We start from the raw sequence: 25,979 nt of genomic DNA on the forward strand, positions 1-25,979 counted from the left end.
GATCTTCAAAGTAATTTGTTTTTTCTAGCTTTTATTGAAAGGCTCATTCAAAACTGAATGTGGAGGAATGACAGACAGACAGCACTGTGCTCCATGTGTTTGATTATTCCACAGGATCATTCTTCTGTTGGTTTTGCTGGCAGCTTTAAAGCTTGCAAATGAGTCCACAGACCGACAGATTTTACAGAATTGAGAAAAAGCCTCGCTCTAAATCACATTACATATTCACTTCCCTATTACCCTAATGGTCTTTACTTAATAATTTTGTGATTATTGTTTAAGGCTTAAAATCTTCTGTCAATAAGTATTAGTTTTGGGAGACAGACTTCAGTCCAACAAAGAATCTGTGGAGGAAACTAAAGATTAGGGTGGTGGCGAGGAGGCCTTCCAACCTCAAAGACTTGGAAGTTATTGATAACTTCCAAGTCTTTGAGTTTCCAATGGCAAAAAATACCATTGGAAACACTTAAAAAGCTTCTCACCAACTATAAGAAGAAATTTGATTTCTGCAATGTCAATAAATGCTTTTACTGATCACCTAAAAGGGTAAAAATAATATCCAATATGCTAGCTTCTGCACAGTTATTATTATTTTCTGTAATAATGCGATAACCCTTGAACATCACTGCAGTATCATGTTCAATCAGAAACTATTTGGTTGCATTTGCTAAATTACTTACCTACGTCTGCAACATCTATGAATAACTTTAGGCTTAACTGTGAATTTTGTAACACTTATAGAACTTGTGCTTTAGGTAGAAACAGGGGTCAATATGATCACCTACAAGAAGCAAATAAATAAATAATGCCTTATACTTTTTACAATTTAATATTATAAATGTATAAACTTTAAATTCAAAATTCTAGGCATGGACAGGCATCAGATTCTCATAACCTTGAGTAAAAGCACCTTAATGTCATTTGATGTACATAAATTGTTCAGTAAAACAGAGAATAAGAAGACATTTAAAATAGAGAAATCTAAAATAGCATAAACATGGTTGTAAACAACAAACATGTTGCCAAGGACATTTAAACAGACATAGCTTAGCAAATATACAGGCGAACTAAAACAGAATAGAAATACAACACTTATTCTTTATTATTACAGCTATAATAGCATGACCTATGGTAATTGCTTATTGTTTTGATTTTAATATCTGGAGTAAAGCCAAAACCTTTAACAAAGTAATGCAAATATTAGTGTTAATATTGCTGTCATTGATAGTAAGGCTATCCGCTCAGGTAGCTAGCATGCACTCGGCTGCTTAACAGACATGCTTTTTGTAGATTCATAGCTGTTTCACTTTACTCATTAAAAGTGATGGATGGAGGTGCTTTAGTTTTCGATAATGTAGTGTAGGTATTTTTTGTGTGACTGAAAAAATACCCCAGAAAGAGTGCGAAAGCACCGCATTACTCTAAGCTCCACGCAGTAAGTTCTAGTCACGACAGTAGTTTCTGTGGAATCTGGTTGAAATAACTAAACCACAAGAAAGTTATTTATTTATTTTCAATTATCAAATCTGGCAAAGGAATTTAAAGTTCAAGAATCCTGGTAACTTTTTCTTCTTTTTCCCCAGGGCCACACCTTTCACACCTGTGTACTCAAAGAAATTTTTATCTAAATGTATACGGGGCTGCAATCACTGTATTGTGGCAGCACCCTCAAATTAAAAGCCTCCTTTTCATAATAATTAACTGCTTTCTTTTGGAAGCCTTGTCTTTCACACGACTAAACTAAAATTGTTTTGTTTGCAGCGTTGCTTATCATGCAGTCGTCACAAACTAGAGGTCAGTGTTTGCCTGCCAAGTGAAATCCTTTGTGCTTTTGTAAAAACTGCGCCAAAAAAAATTGTAGATGTTGAGCCGGAGGAGGACAAAAGAGGATGAGTTGATAGGAGGCAGAAGGAGGAGGAGTGATATGGGTATGCTGACTCAATGTGACCCTTCTCCCTTCTCCACCAGTGGCATTGTGGGTATTTATACATTGGCGTAGGCTGTTCACCCCCTTATATAAGCCCGTACACACATATGTTCTTGCACAGACACGTGGGGAGGCGCCCAGGGTGACTGATGCATTTTGTGTTGATCATTGACTTTACTCTGCCTTCGATTCTTGCGTCGTCTTGCTCTCGTCTTCTTACTCCTTGTTGCAAAAGCCTCGTCTTTGTGTCTTCCACCCCACTCACAAGGATGTTTCCTTTCCAGAGACGGTAGGAAGAGAGCAAGACACAAAAATGGCAACAGGAGTCTAGCTCGCCAAGGCCTCTCTCCACGCTGTTTAAAGCCTGTGCCAGGTCTGCCTGGCTGCAGTCAGGAAACAAGATCTAATACAGGTGTTTGTAGATGAGCCCAGTAGACTCTTGTGAACGTTAAATGTTCAGTTGGTGGGGTATTTTGCCAGTAACATGATGCGTTCGTTTAGTTGTAGTTCGGGAAATGACAGAGACTGAAGTAACTTTCCTATTGTGTGTTTGTAATCTGAGCTGCTTTGTTCGATGTTTTGCCACGCAGTCCTGCCACTCACGTCATCTTCCTCTTGCAGTTCAGATTGTTCTTGCTGACAGGACTGCTGGCATTTTCTTCTGGTGAAGAAACATCGTTGTTTGGTTAAGCGGCATCCCATAAACAAAGGGACAAGATCATAGTCAAAATGCTAGTGATATTCCTGAGGTGGAGAAGTGTACAAGCTCAGTTGTTGTGCTTTTGCCCCAGTGGTTTCAAATGTCAAATATGGCACAATTACTTTCTTTGTGCCACGAATAAATTAAACCAATTTCCTTTTTAAAAAATGCAGTTAAACACATTAAAGTAAGGCAGTTTATGAATTTATAATAAGTCTGCAATGTTATAGCCATTAACTTCCATCCATCCATCCATTGTCCATATCTGCTTGTTACTAAAAGGCCTGTGCCTGTTACCAATGTTTATAAATATGACAGTGTTTGATACACTGAATTATTTGTGACATTAATAAACAAACACGTAAATAAAAAACTGTGGGAGAAAATCAAATAATTAAAACAGACACAAGTTGCATTAGAAGTCCATTAAATGTATCAATTTTGCATTATTGGTAAATTAATACACTTTTAATGTGATATTCTACTAAAACTTGCATTAAAAGTCAATTGAAAGTGTCAACTTTGCATTAAAAGTGTCATTATTTACCAAATAATGACACTTTTTTTTAAAAACAATTTGTGTTTATGACAAGACAACAGTCATAAACATTCATGAAGACTCTTTCATGCTTATCACAAGTATTATGTCTGTATTATGCACACCCCTTCAAATAAAGTGCTACCAAAAATGAAATCTGAATTTAACTATTGTATAGTTAACATCCTAAATGCATGTATTTGTTTTAATACTTTTTACTTACCGTATTTTCCAAACTATAGAGCACACTATACTATAAGCCGCACCTACAATAAAAAAAATAATAATTTAAACGTACATATAAGCCGCACTGGGCTATAACCTGCTGATATCTCTGCCGCTCTCAGTTTTCCATAAGGACGCAGCCCTCTACTGCTTAATCCGTCTCCAACTCCGAACCATGGTTTCATTCACGCCGAGTTTACGTACAGCGGCTCTATTTCCCTCCTGTACTGCCAGATTGGTAGCCCTCAACTTAAAAGCTGCATCATATGAGTTTGAAAACATTTCTCCGTCGTGCCTGGTGCTAGCATGTGCTTGTTCTAAATGAAAATTAGCACTTTCTTCTTTGATTTTCAATTTTGACTTCCAATGATTCACTTCCTGCTAAAGAGCCCCCTGGTGGCTGAAGAAAGATCCACAGAAAAGCCGCACCGGGCTACAAGCTGCATGGTTCAAAGCGTGGGAAAAAGTAGTGGCTTATAGTCCGAAAAAAGCAGTATTTATTTCCAATGTCAAAACTGTAAAAAACAAATCAAATTTGGCGAAGAACATTGAAATATGGTGGTGGCATCATCATGCTGTTTTAAGGATATTCTTGTATGGCCTGGTATGTTGTTTTTTTTTTATCCATGTCCAACCAAATGTTTAGATCATGATCACGAACTGAACCACAGAACACGGTGTTTGCCTACGCTTATATAAAAACTTATTTATGACTCATTAACAAGGCTTTATGTTGAGAGACGCTATAAAATAGAAATCTCTGTCACTCTAAACATGGCTGCAGAATCCGACAGCATTTAAATCTGGGACATCGTTGCACAGCTTATCACTACGTTTCACAAGCACACACAAATACACACATGTTGGCAGTTCATTAGAGGGAAACGCTGCGTACAACAGCCGTGATCTGTCAACATTTCATGAAGAGAATATACTGGAGCAACAAGAGGAGACGAGATCGGTGGAAAATAATGCAAATGAAAATAAGCAAAAAAAGGAGCAGGAGATCACAAATTGTAGAAAGAATAGGTTAAAAATAGATGATGCTGATAAATATTGCACAAAGGAAATAAGAGTGTCATGACTGAAATCTCACACATCCTGTTCATTCAAGGCTAAAGACTTAATTTATTTATCTTTACTCAAGACAGTGTAAACCCAAAATATTAGCTTGTTGGCTCCAACAGTAAAGCAGACTCTTCCACCAGAGGAGGTTCAAGCAGCAGTTTGTTCACAGCACACTAATACAGGGAGCATGATGGGAAGTTCATATCGATTGACTATTAGTTGTTGCGTAATAACGGCGGGCGACTGGTGCTCATAGATTGAGAAAACATGCAAAACTGTGAATATTTCAAGCCACAGGCTCAGTGGTTTTGTGACTGCAAGCGTGTCAGTCAGCTATGCTTGCTTGTAAACGTGCAGCAGTAAACAGAAAACCATTGATGCAAATCTGAAAATTGTGGCTTCCATTTTTACTACTTCACCCCTGAGTCGATACTTAATAGATTTGCCTTTTAAAACAGTTACAGATGAAAATCTTTGGCCCTCTAATAGCTTTTTACATTCAGAGAATTATTTTATTATGTGCAGTTTTATGGTGTTTTTTTTTTTTTGTCAAAATCTTTGACTCCTCTTACATACTGAGCTCCTCATATAAGGCACTTCTCAGTGCAATCCTGGCAAAGGCTCACCAGCATAGGGGTGATCCGTGTTTGTTCATGTGTTCATCTGTGTGTATTGTTTGGAAAAGAATGGCATGGAAAGACTTCAAGAGTAGTCCTGACAAGAGGTCGGAGGAAGGTGTGAAAGATGATGATTAGCTCTATAGAAAATGGCAGAAGTCATGACAACATTTTGAGTTGGAACGCTCATTTTTCAAATGAAGAACAATTGAAACCAGATATTTACATATGCTGTATCAATGACAATGTAAATATGAAGAGGGAGTTTTAGCAGCCTCACTGCCTGAAGTTACAGTTTGTAGGCCAGTCTGGTAGTTCAGGCATGTATGGGCCTGTACCTACTACCTGAGGGTATCAGATGGAATAGAGGATTCGCTCGGTGGAGGTGATTGTGCATATCTTTTGTGGATTTTTCTGAGACAACGGAGAGAGATTTCTGATTTTTGGAAAAAAAAAATCTTTGATGAATGCTGTCCTTACTCAGGCTGTCATTTAATTTGGATGGTTATGGCCTTGGAGGCTTGTTGTTGTGACCTATTCAAACTTCCCATGACTGATAGGCCTGTTCTCAGTTAGATGTTTGAGGCTTAGGATATCGTTTCATTCTGTTGATGTTTTTTAAGATAAAGATTACAGTTATTCACATTTTTTGTTAATGTTACATCATGTATTGTTTATAAAAAATAAATTATTATCCGCAGAAGCCAGAATCTGCTCTGTAAATGGTGGTGATGGCTGAGCAAGCAGTGGCATGCTCTCCCTTTGGACAGAGACCAATTTCTCATTAAACATTAAAACTCACATTGAAATAGCAGCAAAGAAGACATTAGTATACATTATGTCATACAATAAGTTGGTGTCTGTGAGTATTTGCCGATTCCTCCTAACTGCGGGGAGCAAGAATTATTGTTTTTTTTAATCAACATAAATGTTGCATGAACTCATGCAGTCGCATTGTTGAGCTAGATGAAGTGTTGAAATATGCAAAAAAATATGCAGGACAGAGAATGTTGATGTGTGAAACTAGAATTTGCGTGGGAGAGAGCAGAAATGTATGTGAAGAGAATACAAAACAGAGCTCTAAGAAATGGACATAGGCATGATTATTTTGATGCATGGATGGAAATAATCCTGTAACCCCCTCACTTTATCCTGAATTAAATCTAATACTGCTATCAGGAAATATGTGTCACATCTTCACTTCTTAAATGTGGAATGTTTTTTAAAGTAAAGCAAGTAGCAAACAGGTAAAACTAGAACCAGTTCAGATGTTAAAGTAAACAAAAAATGGAAAGAGCTAGCAAACGTCTGATCGCTATTATTAGCTCTATAGAAAATGGCAGACAACATTTTGATTTGGAACGCTCATTTTTCAAATGAGGAACAATTGAAACCAGATATTTACATATGCTGTATCAAAGACAATGTAAATATGAAGAGGGAGTTTTAGCAGCCTCACTGCCTGAAGGAACAGTTTGTAGGCCAGTCTGGTGGTTCAGGCACGTATGGGCCTGTACCTAATGCCTGAGGATATCAGATGGAACAGAGGATTCGCTCGGTGGAGGTGATTGTGCATATCTTTTGTGGATTTTTCTGAGAAAACGGAGGGAGATTTCTGATGAAAAAAAATCTTCTATGCTGTTTTTACCACCTCCTGGAGAGCCTGCTGATAATGTTGGTGCAGCTGGCAAAACGCACTAAAAATCCATAAATTAAAACGTGTTTATGGCAAAGTTACAAAATATTTACCATCAACTGCTTTGGGATTAGCATACTCCTCAACTTCCTCAAGGAGTACAGCCTGTGCGTTGCTTTATTTTACCCACATCTGAGGAAATGTTTTGCTCCAAGTCAGGTCTATTTCAAGTTAGTAATGTTCTCCACCATCTCGCTTCCAGCGGCGAGAGTTTTGTTGTTGTCTTGATGTTATTGTCGTGGAGTGGTTTTGTCAGTTCTTGTGGAAATTCTGGATTATTTTTGTTGTCCTCTTGATGTTATTGTCGTCACACGATGCGGCTACCTTGGCCCTGTACGGTGTGTCGTTGATCATTTCAGCAAATTTCACGACATTCAGCTGGAGGAATGGTGTGAAAAAATTGTAGAGTAGTGAGCTTAACACACCCTTGGGGCACTCCGGAGTTAGCGAATGTCGCTTAGTGTTAGACCGTATTGTAGGTAATAAGTTGGAGGAAAAGATGTTAGCTAACTCAGCTGTGCAGCCTTACTGGTCCTGGTCTAGCAGTCCGTATGCTCCAGGGCCCTTTCTGACCTAAAATAGCAAAGGTTTAGTCAGATTTTATGTCGCGCAATGAAATAAAAAGGTTATTTCTATTCTTATATTGTTGCTGTAAATACTGGGTTAAATTGTGTCTACTGGAACAACATCAGATTTCATATTTATTTGGCTTTCTGTGCGTCATCATCAAAAAAGGAAAAATAAACATCCTTCTTTGCGTTCAATAATTTAAAAATAAAGCCATTCTTCACCTGAAGAAATTTACCAGACCAGATTGAAAGACTCCCTTCAAATCCACAAGATTGTTTATAATTATTCCTTCTTAGCCACCTACTGTATGTCTTCAACCTGCTACTCTGTATTTATGCAATTAGATCCGTTCCATCATCCATTTTTTTAAAAGCATGGGGTCAGACAATTGGATTTTTTTTTGTAAATATTAGATAAAGCGATCAGTAATTATTCTGGTTACAGAAAATACAATCGCATTTCAGACCCGGCGCTATTTTTGTTCAGATGTGATGTTTGGTTTGACCTCCGAATCGTACCATGGAGAACACGCAGCACAGTTTTAGTACCATCATTATGCGTATGTGTGTGTGTGTGACTGTGTGCTTTGTTAAGTATTTGGCAGTAGCAGTAGCCCAAAAAGAGCAGTCGCCTTGAAGCAATCTGTGCGAACAGCTCACACCAGTCCTAGATGTACTCGCATCCCTCCACCTGCACGTTCTGTTTTCAATCTCATGTCGTTTGAGCGAGGGGGAGGTTTTCTGTGTGTATGTGTGCAGTACAGTATCATTGCTGTGTGTAGGTGGTGTAACCAGAGAGTGAATATTGCGTGGGAGTGAAGTACCATTCAGGTGCACATGTGTGTTGTAATGTGTGTTAGAGTGGAGAACGTGTTCTGTGTTAATTATTCTCCCTCTGTTCAGAACCTGTGAGAAGAATTCAGTTAGATATGATGTGGTATCTGGTCTCTGAGGTAAATTTATTCAAGGATAGGACCTCATTAAGGATAGGTCATGTTATATATCAAAAAATAATTTGTTTTTGTGACTAGAAAATTAATGTAAGCACTATTGATATCCAGTATATCTATGTTTACATAATACTTTGGAAGTAAAAAAATATTGCACAGCTACTTTCATAAGTCAAGTTAAGTTTACACCATTAAAAACATAATGCAGTAAACTATTATCAAACTGCGATAAACACTACATTTCATTAAAAGCCAAAATCATAAAGCACAAATACACATCAAATATATTAATCAATGGTCCAGTTTTGAATCAAAGGCGGCTCTAAACGGGGGTGTTTTTAGGCTTGACATAAAGGAACTCAGTGTTTCAGCTGTCTTGCAGTTTTCTGCAAATTTGTTTGTAATTCATAGAAGCTGAATGCTGCTTCTCCATGTTTGGTTCTGGTTCTGGGGATGCAGAGCAGAACCAGAACCAGAAGACCTGTTGATAGAACAGCAGCAGCAGATCTTTAATGTATTGTGATGCTACAACCATTCAGTGATTTTTAAACTAGCAACAGTATTTTAAAGTCTATTCTTTGAGCTACAGGGAGCCAGTGGAGGGACTTTAAAACTGGTATTATGTGCTCCGTCTTCCTGGTTTCAGTGAAACCTCGTTAAATCCTTGGCACACCTTTACGTCTCTACCTGCCAGCTCAGGACGTACAGTATGTTGTAACATCCGAAATGTTTGTTTTTTATCGTTTTAATGTTCTGAACATGCTGAGACGTATGCCCTAGTTACCATGAGACTGCACATTATCTTGATTTTAAAGCGAGTGTCTGTTGGCAGTGAGAAACATTTTGAGCACATTCTCCCAAGCGTGGTTTACTAACACTGAATCATCTTGTAGGCAGGCAAGTTCATCTTCAATACAGTAGGCCGACGTGGCCTACTGTATTGTCTCCCTCAGGCTGAAGATACGGAGGTCCAACACACCAATTATCTTTTTTTGAAGTAAATGTTAACATGATTAAAATTAACCTTGATCTGCATGGTGCAAATTGGTGCATAAGGATGCACGCCCAGTGTCCCGGAACTCGTTTTCTGTGTGGATATGTGGTGGGCTTTTTTTTTTTTTCCCCTCCCAGTTCTTTCATCTAATTTGTCCACATTTTAATCTGCCTCTGCATCTGCTGTCTGAACTCATTATTGACAGTAAATATGTCCATAAGGAGTGATATAATAATCACATATCTGTCAGTCAACTGTTTGTATACGGTTGATGGGCTTTTAAAAATATTCACAATCACATGTAAATGACAACTCTGGATAAACAGTGTTTGATGCTCTTACAGTTTCGCTCTGACAGAAGGTATTCTTGTACGTATTTTTATTTTTTATTTAAAACTAATTTTGACAACCTGTCTCCAATAAAAAAAAAACAATTTGTATAACTTTCTGCCAAGCTTCTTCTAGTTGAAACTAACAACTTTGCAATCGTAAACACCAATTTACAAACTATTAATTATGCCACAAATGTTAATAATTTACTTTTTACTTTAGTCCAAACAACCTACAGTCTTTTCCACATAATTACCAATTATTAAATTAATAAACCTAACCAAGTAGTAAAGATAAATCTGGAACAAAGGATTTCTTTAAAGGGTTGGTATTAAGCAAAATCAACATTTTTGAGTTTTATATCATGTTCTTATGTGATTCTCTCATGAAGAACATACCTGGAGTTTGGCTTTGATTTTTTTCATGCGTTTTTGAGAAACGCTTGAATGTCACATGGTTAATGCTTCCTCATACAATGCATCCCCCACATACCCAACATTCTGCCTAGGACCTTCAGTCTCCAGCCCAGCTCCTGCCCCACAGAGCACCATAATCCTCCTACACAAGCGGCAGCAGTGATTCAACAAAACCTGGAACTGCACGTCTGCTGAGCTCATCACACAAATTACTTCTCAGTTCAATTCTCCTAAAAATGATTGTAAATGTCGTCATGGAGAAGAGTTGTTCCGATGATGCACTGGAAAGACTAGGAGGTTCTTAAAGAGACAGAGGCCCATTTCATGGCTATCATGCAAGGTCAAGTTTCTTTTAAGTTATTTTTGGTGTTTACAGCATTTCCAGACCAGCTGAAGGTACCAAATTGAGTTGATTGTGCTATGAAATGACTCTATGAAAATTGTATACTCTGAGAAAACACATAGTATGCTCCCTTTAGATCAGCAACAAAACCTTATCGGAAATGACCTTCAAAATGACTAAAATCACAAATCTATTTTTGTTCAAAAAATCTGGCCAAAATTAGCTAAAACAAAACATTCATGCCATAAATCTTGTTAAAGATTTCCAAATGTATCAATGTTATGGTCAGAGTAGATTGTATGTGTTGCTGCTACATGCTTAGTGTCAATAAGTGTATAAAACAATCAGCTGGAAAGGCACAATCTTTAAAAAAATTTAAAATGCTGTAACTAATATCATGTGAACAGATTAGTGTGATGTAACCTGGATTGACTTGAGTTTTCGTGAAACCTGTTTGCACATTCAGTGCATCTCTTTGGGCCTTTCTGTCATTCCTCATATGGATTCCAGGGCATTTTTGTATGAACCTTTTCTCTACGTCTGTCTGTGATATTATTACCCTTCTGTGTTTGTCTTGGTTGTCAAGTGGAGCTGTCACTGATCGGGGTGGAGATGACAGGCTCGTTGTGCATCAGCGCTTCCACGTTTGTGCTTCGCTGATTGTTACCAACCTGGAAAGTGGAACCGTGTCACGCTTTTCATCTCATTTGGCTGCAGATTGCATAAGATTTCTTTGATGTAGATCCTTGTTGTTTTTCTGCAAATCGGAGGACCCCAGGGAGGAAAAAGTGTAATGCTTGCCCATAAACCCATAAACAGAAAGGAATCTTGTGATAAGGAGATGGTGCCCATTGTGCGTCCAATAGGCCGTCTGACTAAATGACAATGCTGCAGGAGTTACAAAAAGACAGTGTAGGTGTTAAGACAGACCCACAGAATCCTTTTGTTCCACTACTTGAGCTTTTAAATACTCTGATATAAGTGCTGCTTCCAAGAGCGAAGTCACTACAGTCAAGAAGTCTCCCTAAGAGCATCTGTAATTTGCCTTAATTTCAATAAAAACATTTGTGTCAAGTCAAAAGTGCTTTCGCATCAAGAGCTTTTTAGTCTCATTTCTCCTGGAAGGAAGTCATTAAAAGGCAGAAAATCTGTAATTGGACCCTTCAAAGTTCGTCATCAAAGAGCTGCAACAATATAACACAGCACAGTGAGGTGATGCTAAGCGAAACGTCTTCTACTCGCAGCATGGTTTTATTTAAGTGTCACTATATTATAGACTGGTTGCCCGCAAATGAAGCTTATTTTAGCTGCTGTTATTCCTCTTTGTTTGCATTTTTTTATTTTCAAAAGAGGAAGGGGGACGCCTCTATAAATTTGGCCATGCATGACCATTTTGTTGTAGCTGACAAGCTACAATTTATTTCTGGATCACTATTTGAGTAATTGCCAAGAAGAATTGAAATTGAGCGCCATTTTACACTTTATGACTGCATTAGATAATATCTGCTCTTTGAAATGAAACAAAGCGGAAGGAGAGGCCATTTTAGAGGGGATGAACGTCAGCACGTCTCCTTTATGAGAGTTTTGAACTCGACGAGTGTTTTTAATACGCAGTAAGGCTTTGTCACTTTCTGCTTAAGAGTAAATGCTTGCTCTTCATTTAAATTACTTTTTCATTTTGCTTCATGCCTTTAGTGAAGTTTTTTCACTGCATTTTCTTTTGTGGTTAAACACTTTAATCTGTCTTGTATATAATAGCGGTGTACAGATATACTTGCCTTTCCTCTTTGCCTTTTTTTTTTAAGGTATTAGTAATTTAAGCTGAAAGAAAAGGGGAAATAGACCTCTCCATCCTCAGTGAGAGACTAATAATACATATGTGGTGTTTGAGAAGGGTTGTTCCAGCTCAGTTTAATCTAAATCATACAGAACCCATTTTTTTCTTCTTCTTTTGATACGTTTTGGTTTCCATTTTAGTTTCAGAATGCAGTGTTGAGGCTCGTTTTGGGAGAATTTAACATGTTGTATATTACTGACAACTGTTGTGAGAGAAATTTAATAAATGTGAAATTTTCACATTGAATTTTGATGCATTTTTTTCTCTCTCACACTCTTTTCACAGTGTGCTGTTTTGTGGTTCATAAACGCTGCCATGAGTTTGTCACTTTCTCTTGTCCAGGCGCGGACAAAGGACCTGCCTCAGACGTGAGTACAGTCAGATTATTAAAATTATACATCCCTCAGATTTTCAACATTCCACCAAGAGGTAATGCAAAATTGTAAACTGAAATGGAAAGATGTGTGATTTTTAAAACATTTTTAACAGGTGAAAAATAAAATATTGTCGAGTAAGTTTAGGTCTGGAATTAGGCAAGATCATTGCAACACCTGGAAAATCTTTGATATAAACCATTGTATTGTAACTCTGGCTGTATGCTTAGGGTTCATGACCTGCTCAAAGGTGAAATTCCACCTCAGTCTAAAGTCTTTTGCCACTTTTCCATAAGATTTGTGAACCTATCAGGAGGTTCTTCAACCAGAACCAAATGTGTCTTCAATTCCTTGAGAGTTACCCGAGAAGCCGCATTTTATTTGGCTGCTTTTCTGATTAATGACCTTCTTGACTCAATCCTGTTACATGGTTATGTTTGGTAGGTTTTCAACTGCATCATACTCTTTTCACCTTCAGGTAGTGGATTGAACAGTGCTCTGTGCAACGTTCAAGGTTTAAAATATTGTATTTCTTGCTCGTCCTTCTTCTTTTCTTCTCCACAACTTTATTCCTATCCTGTCTGCTGTCTGATCTTCACATTGCAGTTTGTTTACTTGTGTTTTCTAAAAAACCTCTCAGGTCTATGAACTAATTAGATGGCTTTCGAAGACAATTAGTTTCACTTTATTTCAGTCGGGGGTAAAAGGAGGTACATACGAGAACACGTTCGCATAAGACCACATATCTTATACGATATGTGATCGTATAAGATCACATATATCAATAAAATCCAATAAAATGGATTTCATTGACCTTGAATGGTCAATAAAATCCATTGAAGGTTGTGGTTGTAATGGGAAAATATGCATAAAAGTTCAAGAAATATAAATTCTTTTGCAAGTCACTATATGCGTCAAAAAATATGTGTTAAGTAGTAGAAGCAGTGATTGCATAAACCTTTTTACTTCTTTCGTTTCTACTTTTCTCAGTAAATGTATTACTGTCATATGACTAATGGGACTTTCTTTAACATTTTTTGACTCTGCTGTCAATATGCTATAGAAAGAAGCTATGTCAGGAAGTGAGTCTATAGTTTCATCACTGAGTTAAACTTAACACATACAGTCCAGGAAGATTTCTGCGATTTCAGAGAACTCGGGCTCTTTGTTGTCATTCTACTCTTAAAGCATTCTAAGAAGCGCTCAATCACGGATCTTCAAGAAACGAAACGTTCTCATCTCAGGGAAACTAATGATTTGGCCTTTTCTCGTTAGTGGGCTTGAAAAACCATTTTCAAGTTCCACCTGTTTGCACCTCCCTCTGGAGTGCCCTTTCAGCCTGACGAGCGTAGACGCCTCCAGAGGAAGCACTTGTGTTTGCCTTTTGGTTTTCTGACTGATGAGGCTGTATCTGTGTCTAAAACCAACCTCTGTTATTTTTCCCTGTGTTTCACCTGACTGCTTTAGCATTTCTTTCTTGGTGCCATGATTCAAATAGCGTCTCTTTTATCATTTTAGTTTCAGAAACTCACAAAGGTCCAAGCTCTTTCTCCAACATTTCTTCTTCATCATCTCTTTGCTAGCATCTGTTTTTTTAGAAACTCAAAATTTTAAACTTTTCTGTATTAAATATTGCAAAAGTCCATTTTATATAAGCTTATTCACCACAGTCTTAATGCAAGGCTTGTTTCATGTTCTTCCCTAGCATTCATGGTAAAAAAAAACATGATTGTTATGTTTGTCTCTAATGCCTCGGTTACACTGAGCGGTACGGCATTGGTCGGTGAGATTTGGTACGCCACTTTTTCTGTTTCCATCACAAAATCATAAAACCGTCTGGTCCAGTATTACACAACACAATCCAGAAAAAAGTCACTGCTTTTGACAAGCACGAGACCGACTAGTGCACCATGTTTGTCATCACATTAGTCTGACGTCATGTTACGCGTTTGGGTTTAACCCATCCAGTTCAGACTTGCAACATCAAGTGAAAGACAAAACTACTAAAGAAAACCGCATGTTGCAGAAAATACAAAGAAGTTACCTGTGATGCATTTTACACATCCCAGGTAAAATGCCAAGTTTTGGTGATATAAATAAGTGACCTTCAGTTTGCCATATATTTTATTATTCAAGTAAAAAATAAACTAATCTCCTATAGGGTGAAACATGAGTATTTGATTATTCATCTGCTTTTTTTTTTTTTACTGATTAAAGAACTAATCCAAAAATCTCCTCTTGGGCATCTCTTATTTTTAAGCCAGCATTAAGCTTCTGTTTTTTTTTTCCATTTGTCACTTCAAATCTCACCATCCACCTCTATCATCTTCTTTCTATTTTCCACCGGCTTCATGTCTGACACTTGAACATTTCTATATTTGGTAGACATGTACTGTAGCTCTCCCCATTGTATGAAAATATCTCCCACTTGTCTCCCTTTAAACCAAACCTGAAAACACCGCATACGTTGTCTATTTTAAAAGCTCATCCACCCAGGGGTCTTCTGCTCTTAATTATGGGGCCGTGTCACCATCATCATATTGTTTCTTTAATAAGTTCATGACCTTATGACCTCCGTCCCTGGGAATGTAGGCTAGCTCTGCTCCAAACTAGTTGCTTACTTTATTATTAGAGATGGAAATGGAGCGGAGGACTTATATCTGTGCATAAGAGCTCCTACCGAGAGGAAGGAAAATAACCAAGATGTACATCAATTTAGAAACAGATGTATAATGTTATTTAGAGTGATGCAGTCAAATCTAAAAACAGTTCATCCTGGTTTGCGCAAGATCATCTCTCTGTCTGTAGTTCCTTAATTCCCATACTACCTCTCATTTTTCTTCCCTTCCGTCAGCTATGTATGTATAAAAGAAGAATTCAATTATAGATCTGGGTTAATAGAATGGGTTCCCTGTGGGAGAAGTCGAGGGATGATGTCCTCTAATGAAACCTACATTTCAGGCCCACAGCTTGCTAATGGTATAGAACATCTGTGCACGTTTTACAGACGTCGTGTCGGACATGAACTGATTTATGGTTTCAAGGTTCAGCGGTACAGGTGTAAAAATTGTTTCAAAACTGCAGGAAAAAGCTTACACAGGATGTAACAATTTTTGCATTTAGATGTAAAGGAATATTTGCCCTTTGCCAATTGTTACGTCAAGCTGTCTCTTGTGTTCTGTGGCTGGATAGAGGAATTTGCTTAAACTTTTACCAGTGATGGGGGGAAAAAAATGATGAAAATGCTAAAAAATGATAAAAAATTATTGCTCTGTTTTGAAACAAACATAATGCAAAATGCTACAAAAGGTAGCACGTCTGGAGGTAAAATAAATAGCATGGCTTGTAATGCAGCTAATTTACAAGCTAACATCACATTGTCAGGCAACCAGCATTACTTTACAGAGAAGAACAGAAGAAATGTTTTATTTATCTAAGTTGCTGGTAGTTAACTTGTTGTTTTTAACTTGTTTGTACAATATATATCCTTGAGTGTTTTGAAAAGCACATTTAAATAAAATGTATTATTATTATTATTATTACTGTCATCATTAATGTGCTGCACAGTTAACATTTATTTTAAATATGACTAAAAATGGGCATAGGCGTGTTTTAAAAGTTTTCTGTGTGGATAATTTCAAGGAAGAAAATAAATTTTTGCTTCACCAACTAAGTGACTCTGAAGCCTGTCTATCACAGAGTATTTCCAATAACATGACAGCATGTGTTTGATTTGTGTGTTGGCGGGAGATGACTAGTGCCGTTGGCAGGAAATATAATTGGACAGGAGAGTGCTGTGATAAAACAAAGGAATGGCGAGGGGGGGAAAGGATAGACATCGACATGGAAATAAGTAAAAAAATAAATAAAATATGGACCTTATAATGCATACCTTAAATGTATGGTTGTATGAAAGTTTTCATAACTGTCAAAACAGCTACTTTTGTAAATCTAGGAGTTTTAGCTGTTTGCTGCACTGGAGCGTAGAGATGTTTGTTTACACACTCGGAAAACATTGACCTTAGAGATCAATCTCAGAAGGGTTATGAGGCAATTTCCAATTAGGCCATTTTGTTGGACGATACATTGAACTGAATGTAACTGTACCTCCTAGCTGCTCATTTCTTCCTCTGAAAGACGAGAAAAGAAAAATTAAGATATGAAAATGATTCAAACTTAACGACATACTAAGACATTCCTATAATTTGAAGATGTTGAGTATAACTGAGGCAATGGTCAAAATGCTACATTAAGGCCCAGGACAAATGCAGACTAGAGCAACAATTCAGGCATATAATTTGTTCTGGCTTTTGATTTGAAAGTTCTGAACATTCACAAGAACTGAGAATATGTCTCTTCCCTCTGGACATCTGTACTACCACAGAGCTCAGATGCAGGTGTGTATTCTCTCCACTGCGGTTGCAGGTTTCACACATGCATGAACTCGCATGGGCGCTTGATAGACAGCAGACAAAAATAGACTGTGTTTCCCCCTCTCCCTGGTTCCACATTTAAATATATTTTCATAAAGAGGATTTGTTGTACAATTTTCACCTCAAAGAACGTAACCAATATCAGTCTCGGCAAAACATCAAAAATAACTATAATCGCTTTTTTGTTGTTTGAGAATTGAGGGGGAGAATATTAGGGGTTTTATTAAGAAAACAGGTCCTTTGCTTCAGAGTAAAATGATGCCGAAATTTGAAGGCAGCGTTCCCCTAAGAAATCACAGTCCACCTGGAGATATGGCCCGCCCTCCACACTCCCACGTAAAACCTCTAATGTACAGTTAAAAGCAACTTATGAATGTTAATGTGCAGAAATGATTTAGTCACAGACAATAGGAAGACAAAGAGTGTGCAGGTGGTATTCTCTCTTCACTGCAGAAATTGTCAAAAACTCTCACTGTAATGACTGTAGACCATAACATGAAAATGATCCATCAAGCACTCACAGTACGCAGTTTAACAGTTTACAATGACTTATTTAGAAGATGTTTATGTACATGAGATGAATAACCTAAATTACTTTAGTCAGAAATTTTAAACTTTTCGTTTTGCAATTCTTAGATGTTATTTGAGAATGACGGTACAATAAAAGCATTCATATCCCTTGAACTCATCCTCATTTTATCACAAACTTCAATGTTGGCAGAATTTTAGATCAACTCACTTATTTAACTTGAATGAGTTAAGTGTAAGAGTTGAGTGAGTCATGCCCCTTCACTCTGTCACATTAAGTTAATTCCTTTGTGGCCATTAGTCTTTAGAATGTCACTGAATTAATAAATACTGTAGAGTCCAAATGTGAGTATTTTGACCACAGTATGAATCTGTGAAGCCTTAGCAGTTTGTTTAAGAACATTACTGGGAAAAAAAGCAACACCACAACACCATATAACTCAGCAGAGAGATCAAGAATGTCATCATCATACAATGGTTAAGCAAAGGAAATCCATGTTAAATGGCCCAGTCAAAGTTCATACCTAAATTCGATTGAGATCTGTGAAAACTTGAAAATCGGTGCTCTTCACCCAATCTAACTGAGCTTGAGTTATAAAAAGTCTCCAAATATGCTAAGATGGTGGAGACATACAGCAAAACCAGAAAAAAATAATAGAATTTTCCCAAGTTGAACGGACCAAAAGCTAACAATTTAGCAAAATTTTAGAAGAGGACAGGCAAGAAGTTTATGAATAATGTCAAAATCTTCCGTCAGTATTGCTTCTCTTACAGCACAATACGTGACCATCAACATCTGCAGCAGTCAGCAGCTGAAACGGTTCAGCTTTTGGCCTGTTTGCTCATGGCGAATGATGTTGCTGCTTAAAATTGGTTGAGCTTAATCTTTGAGCTAGGATGCAAAATTAAACCAAACAGATATTTTACTTGAATGCATTTTGCCTCTAAAACTTCGTCTCTCTTTCGAAACATTAAAATTTCCAGGTCTAAATCTCTCTTCGGGGTTTGAATAAAATGTGCCTAGAAACCTGTCGTGTCATTCCAGCAGCTGCATGCATGTTCATGATTGTTCAACAGACCAGTATCAAACTTCACGGAAGACTGACTTCCTATTAAAGACAGTTGTGCCAACAGAACTGCGCGCACGCTCACCTGCACGTGCACACGCACTCAGGCTCTGAAGGGAGCTGCTTTTATTGCCTCGGAAAACTGATGAGAACAAAAGCAGTTCAGAGGAAAGCTATTGTTATCAGACAACAGTCAACCCCCCTCTACATTCACCTACCCCCATATAAACTTCCTGTAAATGTTCACAGCAGAGGAAAGTCTGAGATGAATGGCTTGTGGTGAAAGAGACGGAAGATCATTTATTTGCTCTTTGATTCTGCAAAGTTCCCCTTCTTTAATCGTGTATTGTGAAATGTTTGCTCCGATAAAAAAAGATATTTTTAAGTGCCTGTCAAGTTTTTAATGTTTCTCTTAATGTTTCTCATCAGGACCCGAGGGCAAAGCATAAATTTAAGATCCACACCTACTCCAGCCCCACCTTCTGCGACCACTGCGGCTCCCTACTCTACGGCCTCATCCACCAGGGGATGAGATGCGACCGTACGTGCTCCAAACTGCACATAACCTCTCAAACCTGATCATTTTTGTTCATATCTACATGAAAGTGTTTACAAATTCCTTTTATTTGCATGTGGATTACTATGTGGCTTCCTTCAAACATATCCAAACACAAACAGTTTACTCTTGATGTAATCTTGCATGTGCTTTTCAGACTGTATGATGAACATCCACAAGCGCTGTGTGCCCAATGTGCCGAACCTGTGTGGGACGGACCACACTGAGAGGAGAGGCCGCATCGAGATCACCGCCGAGGTCAAGACTAACGTTCTCACCGTCACCAGTGAGTGTATTTCAGGAAAACACACAGATGCAGATGCAAAAGCACAAACACAAACACATTGACGGGGAAGTGTTAGGAATGCAGGTGTTTGTCTCCCTCTGCTGTAAGGATGGCAGAGATGAAGGCGTGAATACTTGCTTCGTGATTTAAGGATTGATCTTTTGTTTTTTGGTTCATGGTATTTTGCCATGAGACTCGCCGTTAAAAGAAATCATTTAGGCCTGTTAGTGATTTATTCGATTTATTTCAAAGTTCCTTATCGAGCTACAGAGAAACCAGATGCTTTTTTGTAGGTATTAATTTCTTATGTCATAATTGTGGCTGAATTTTTAGTTGCTCTTTTTTTTCAGAAACCGTACACTTTGATATGTTTTTCTTTTATTATTATTATATTGCTCAACATTTGAATGGAGGTGAGGCCAGGGCCATATCTGAGGCTTGAGGCCTTTCAATATGTATTCAGTCGTGTTTTGGTTCATTGTCCTGTTCGAACACACATAAGCCACCCAATCCAAAACTGAGATACCATACACCGACTGTCGAACAAGGTTGAACACAACCGGGTGTTGCGGCAAAACGATGAGCCCAAACCCTCGTCCTTTCGAATGTTTAAAGTTGGCGTACATTTAGTTTTTGAAATAGAACGTGACTTGAACTTGCACCCTCCATTTAAGAGGCTCTCTGCAATAATTTCCTTAAATAAGACTCTAGATTTAATATTGGATATTAGACATTCAGAAAATGTTTTGGGAAAATAAAATAATTCCCAAAACAAATACCACATGACCAACCTCCTCCACTTCCCCTCCAGAATTAACGGCAACAAGATGAGAAGAAATATCGCTTGTAAATAGTGGTCCAGTTTTATTCATCACAGTAACATGATAAAAAATGACTAATATCAGTGTTGGTGTCGATATAATGTGCATCCATATTAAAATTCATTTGCTATTTTAACATAATACTACTTTAAGATAAGGTTAAGCTTTTATTTAGTTAAGGTATTATCTTTCTTTTTGTACATTTGGAAATATTTGTATTGCCGAACATGGTATAAATGTACTTTTAGTAATTCTGGACCCGTTTTGCTTGTTCAGATTCTGCCAAACGAAATCTGCAAAAATATTCACAATGCACCAGTTGGACGTTCTGGAACTTTTAAAGAACCATTTAAAAATTACCAAATGAATAATTAACTGGACAATCAGATTACTGTTGTGGATAATAATCCGGCTGAAATTTGCCAACATCAACTAAGGGCTTGCCAACAATGCAAGAATATTTTATTTCTTACCAAAGTAATATCTATAAAATAAGTATTGTAGTTGGGGTTTCACTCTGAATTTTATGAGGTAATCAGGAAGAAATTTTAATTGTTATGACTTATGAATTTATTCATGTATTTATACTCTTTGTTGTTCTCTCAATTTTCTTATGAAAAATAAAAACCTGCAAAAATGTGTCCCTTTGTTGTCAAAGAACAAAACTACCTTAATGTACTTGACTTAATTTAGCTTGGAGCAAAAATTGTTTTGCTTTTAATCTATTATATTTAAAAGGAGCCCAAAATAAAAAGTAGAGTTTGTTCAATAGAATTAATTTTTACCTGTAATGTCTATTTTCACCTGAAGGAGGCAGCAGAGGACTATAACAAGCGTTCTTAGAAGTCAGCTTAATTTGAACAGTAAATGCATCAAGCTGAAATATATCTTGATTTATAATAAACCTTAGTTATAATACATTATAACTATTATTACCATAATATATTTATAAATTTTCTTTACAGTAATATTACCTCTAAATGGCTGAATTAAGAGTGGAAAACCTGAAAAGCAGGAATAGAAAAAAGTTCAACTAAACCTTTAAATGAATTTGACTTAAACATCCGTAATATGTCTTTAGTTTAGTGTATTAAATTCAATATGCATATGCAGTAATTATTTGTCTTATTCTGTGTTATCAGACATGAATATTATTTTGGTGCTTGAACCAATATGCTGAATTCTCTTTCCCTGCTGCTCAGTGTGATTTAGTCTCGTCTTTGGTTCTGGTTCCCACGCTCCAACACGGGATCATTAACTGCTCGTTAATGTGGGGAACGATAAGAGAGTGCACTTATCACACACACACTGCCAGGACAGCAGTAAATCCACTTAGCAGACCAGAACGGCGAACTAATTCAAGTATGTAAATGTCCAGGTAAAAATTATCTGGACATTGTTAAAGGTTTTGTTCAACATATAGTTATTTTCTTTTTGGTTTTATGAGATAACTCTTTAATGGTAGAAGACAGAGGCAGTTCCATTTTTTCCCCGACAGGGATCAGTATGGAGCCCTGTGTAACATTCTTATTTCAGTGCTATTGCTATAAGAAGCAGAAAGTGCAAGCATCTTCCCTTAAGCTTAATAAAGCAGGATCTGGTAAGCAAAATATGGCTGCTCCACTGAGAGACTTGTTTGTGTTGACTCCGATTTTGGATTTCTTGAAGCTGTTGCTGCTGTTGTAAAGCAACAGATTCTTCACAGACTTTCTCTTGTCGTAGGTAGTTCAATGTTCATGGTGATGCAAAGCTCATGGGAGCAGAGAGGGCCTGGCCTCTCTTTTAAAGGGTCTCCAGCACGGCAAATGCAGTGTAGGATATCGAACCAAAATCTTTTGGATGCTATTTTTCTTTGTGTCGCCCCCCCGTAAGAGAATGTGCAAGACAGAAATAGTTTAGTAAACAAACCTTCAATGGGAAAGGAGTTATTGTGATCAGCTGTTGAAAGACTGGTTTAAAAGTGCACAGAACTTTTCAAACCCTTCACACTGGACAAGGAGCACATCATAAATCACAATGTGTTTAATCTTTAACTCTTCTACGCATGCACAAAACTTGCGTAGTGAGGTCTTGGTAGTATAACATAGTGCTGGCAACTTCTTTGGTTTCTGGAACATGCCTGAAGGAGTGGTAGCTAATCCATTGCTGCATGCCGTCGCCTGACTGGTGACACCTACAGTAATTTATCCCAATGTTATTGGTGATGCTGTTGCTATGTGAATCACTTGCATTTGCCAGTCCTGTGGATGCAATAACAGGCATCTCTTCCAGCTGAGATGAACAAACCATAATCTTCCTTCTTATAAGTACCAAGTATAAGATCATGCTAAATCATATTTTATTTAAAAACTGATGTACCTGAGATTATCGAAACAAAAAGCTTGATGACAAGAAGCTGCTGGATTAGTTGCATTTCAATACAAGTGAATATTTTTTCCTTCTAGTTCAGATCTCAGTAAGCTGTTGAAATGCCTGATGACATTAGAATAGGGTGATTTCTGTGAGCTCAATATTGTGCTAGGGAACAGTGCAAACAGAAACAAACTGCATAATTAAAGAAGCACCCCAATTCGATTGGGTGAGATTGAACTTCTGTTTAGTAATTGCTTTATTTTAACATAACTCTTTGTCTCATCTTCACCAAAATCCTTAAAGTTCCCGCGAGCATCTTTTCTTGTGTGAAAACCCTTATCTGTAAACACCAAGTTGATTTCTGTTGACTGAAATTGATTCTATCATCACAGAGAATATTATAAAAAATGATATATAACTTTACTGCTAAAAAAAGGTGACTTTTACTCAACATAGGCTGAAAAAGAGAGCGTCAGAAATAAATTGTATCTTTGGCTTTTTAATATTTTTTTTTTTTTAGAATAAACCTAATTTCTGAAATGATCTTAGTGATAGATATAAAAATGTTATATTTTGAACTGAATTTTGTATTTTAAATTGTTTTATTTGAATCAAATCCTGTCACTAGATTGTCACTAAATCTTGGTAAAAATTTGCTAAGAATGTTAATGAAAAATCAGGTACATTTTGCACTTAGATGCTTCTATTAAAATTCTAATAATATCCAGAAATTCTGATTAACCAGTGAATGAATCCTCCAGGTTTGGGTGTCTTAGTACTAAAATCATTTGAGACACAAACACTGCTTTTAAGTGATCTACATTCTAATAATTTTCATTATTTTGTAGAAATAAATTTTCACTTTGACATTAACCTTTTAGGTTTCATGCAGACATCAGACCATTGTTTTTTTTTTTTCTTTTTTGGTCAAAAATTGTGTTGATCACAATCAGTTTACATAAACAATTACAAAAATAAAACATCCAAGGTGGCACTGTAAAGTAATCTGCTGTTCCGTTTGCTTCCATTGATATGTACGCTCGATCAGATGCGTTCATTTACTCACAACAACAGATTTGCACACATCTTTGCTGTTTACTCTGTGCCCTCTGGGACTATTTGGTATTCTACCCTCTTTACAGCTCTCCTCCACTGCTATTTGATGGTCACTTTAACTGGCATCATCTAATATTTATTGGCCCGCTCTGCTGAGAGTTTAATGCTGGGGTCTTCGCTGCGGTTGACCTATTGGAGGTTAGTGGAGAGTACTGCTTTAGCGGCAGCATTTTTCCTGATCTCCTGGGAAGCTCTCCTTCTGTCTTGGTTCAAAGGAAACTTACATGCCACCTTATGAGACCTTTAGATGTTTATGGGACACATACATGATTTTCTTTCACTGAAATATGGAGGGGAAAAAAGCATGGCAACTATCTACAGTAGTTAGTAGATTTTCATTTTTCTTTTATGCTAAAAACGTTATAAAAGCTAGCCTGACGAAAAAAATAGTACATAGGCAATCAACATAATCGTTCACAACGTCTCTTTCTGATTTCTGATTGGCCCATTTGAAATTCTACCAGAGAAATTCAGCTTAATGGGAGAAATTCCAGCCAAAGTAGAGAAGAGAGATGAGAATCAAGCGGAATTGCATAGGAAGACAATGGCCAGGTCAGATAAAAGCAGCCAGCTCCTCACCAGATCACAGTGTAAAAGCATTGTAAAAATACACAGTTTTTTAACCTGTAAATATGAAAAGGCTGCCATTAACATCTAAACTTGGTGAAACAAAATTTGCAAGTTTTAGCTGCACTAGTTTATTAGTTATCCATCCATCCATCCATTTTCTAACACGCTGGTCCTAGTGGGGTGGGAAGGGGTGCTGGGGCCCATCTCCAGCTAACGTTCTGGGCAAGTTTATTAGTAATAGTTTATTTTTAATTAATTTAGAATTTAATGAATGACTAAAGAAATTGTATTAGAACACATGTGACCTGTTAAGTAACTTATGTAGGGTTTTGCATCTTCAAGAAGAAACCACATTTTAAAAAAAATGTATATATTTTATAAATCTTTTTCCTTTGTGTATCTTCTTACATCGCTTTAATTGGTCTGCTTTTTTGGGGGGGATTTCAACAAACCAAAATTAAATGTACTGATATGTACTTACAGTGTTACTGTGGATCATGGCTGGAAAAACTTACTACCCCACCCAACATGCACCAGCATCTCTTCTGGTAATCGATGTGAACTTGCAGGTTGACCCACAACATTTTTATTACATTAATGGAGTACAATTGCCTCTCGATGACAGGCTGTCTCAACGAAAGGATTAGTATTGAAGTTGGCAACGTTCCACGGTCATTACAATCAGATCTTCCAACCCTGTGAAGGGTTATTTCCTGTGTCTGCATCGACATCTATGAACACTGCAGTCACATTTTGTCACAAAGGTTCTGAGTAACGCTTATGTTGAAAACAAAAAAATTGCACTTTCCTCTTGAATTCTCCATCAATCTGACTCGAATAGCAAAAATATGCCACTACTTCTCTAATTTCCTGTCCTTGTGATCTGTGCCGTGTTATTTTATTTCTATCCAAATTCAGTTTCTACTTCAATCCAAACAGTTAGCATAGGCAACTTGAACGTCTTTCTTTTTAAGCTAATCGTTTCAGTACCTTTTTAGATGCTGCAACCTTGGACCACCACAAAAGAGACAACTGTCCCTCCAACAAATGCTTTTTAAATACAGTGAGAATTGAAAAAGTTAAATTATTGGTGACTTTGACCTGCTGTTTTTTTATTTTCTTTGCTTTCTTCAGTTAAAGAGGCCAGGAATCTGATTCCTATGGACCCCAACGGTCTGTCAGACCCGTATGTGAAGTTGAAGTTGATCCCAGATCCACGCAGTGAAAGCAAACAGAAGACCAAGACTATAAAGTGTTGCCTAAACCCCACATGGAACGAGACCTTCAAATTGTAAGAAAGTTTAATGGCTTCTTATTGCTCTCATTAATATCATGTCTTCTTCTTAATGAAAGAACTACTTTCAGGCCGCTGCATTGTACCGCTCTTCCCATGCTCAAGTGACCGCCGGCGCTCGGATGAGAACATCTGGCTTCTTGTGTCTTGTAAAACCTTGCTTTTGGGGTTGTTTTGCTGCTGCTGCATCCTTGATAATCCTCACGACGATTAGTTCGGGAGAAGACTGATAACTCCAGGCATTTCAGTGCAGATGTTCAGGTTTAGAGGAACTTTGTGCATCTTTCAAGCCACCAAAATAAGAAACAAGCGAGCATTGCGCTTTAGTAAACAAGTTTGTAAAGACAAAAAAAATAGTTGTTTTGGGGCTTT

The 25,979-nt window shown here is 37.3% G+C and overlaps 1 protein-coding gene across 2 annotated transcripts in view; it reads left to right on the forward strand.

The window, feature by feature from the left end:
* The window catches only part of prkcb (protein kinase C beta), a 91,383-nt gene that overhangs the window by 24,846 nt on the left and 40,558 nt on the right, over nucleotides 1-25,979 (forward strand). For both annotated transcript variants that reach the window (XM_023348692.1, XM_023348691.1), the window contains exons 3-6: nucleotides 12,496-12,578; nucleotides 19,042-19,153; nucleotides 19,326-19,454; nucleotides 25,448-25,604. In XM_023348692.1, the coding sequence (XP_023204460.1) occupies nucleotides 12,496-12,578; nucleotides 19,042-19,153; nucleotides 19,326-19,454; nucleotides 25,448-25,604 (481 nt within the window). The remainder of the gene's footprint in view (nucleotides 1-12,495; nucleotides 12,579-19,041; nucleotides 19,154-19,325; nucleotides 19,455-25,447; nucleotides 25,605-25,979) is intronic.

Source organism: Xiphophorus maculatus, chromosome 16 (genome assembly GCF_002775205.1).
Source record: "Xiphophorus maculatus strain JP 163 A chromosome 16, X_maculatus-5.0-male, whole genome shotgun sequence".
Taxonomy (NCBI): domain Eukaryota; kingdom Metazoa; phylum Chordata; class Actinopteri; order Cyprinodontiformes; family Poeciliidae; genus Xiphophorus; species Xiphophorus maculatus.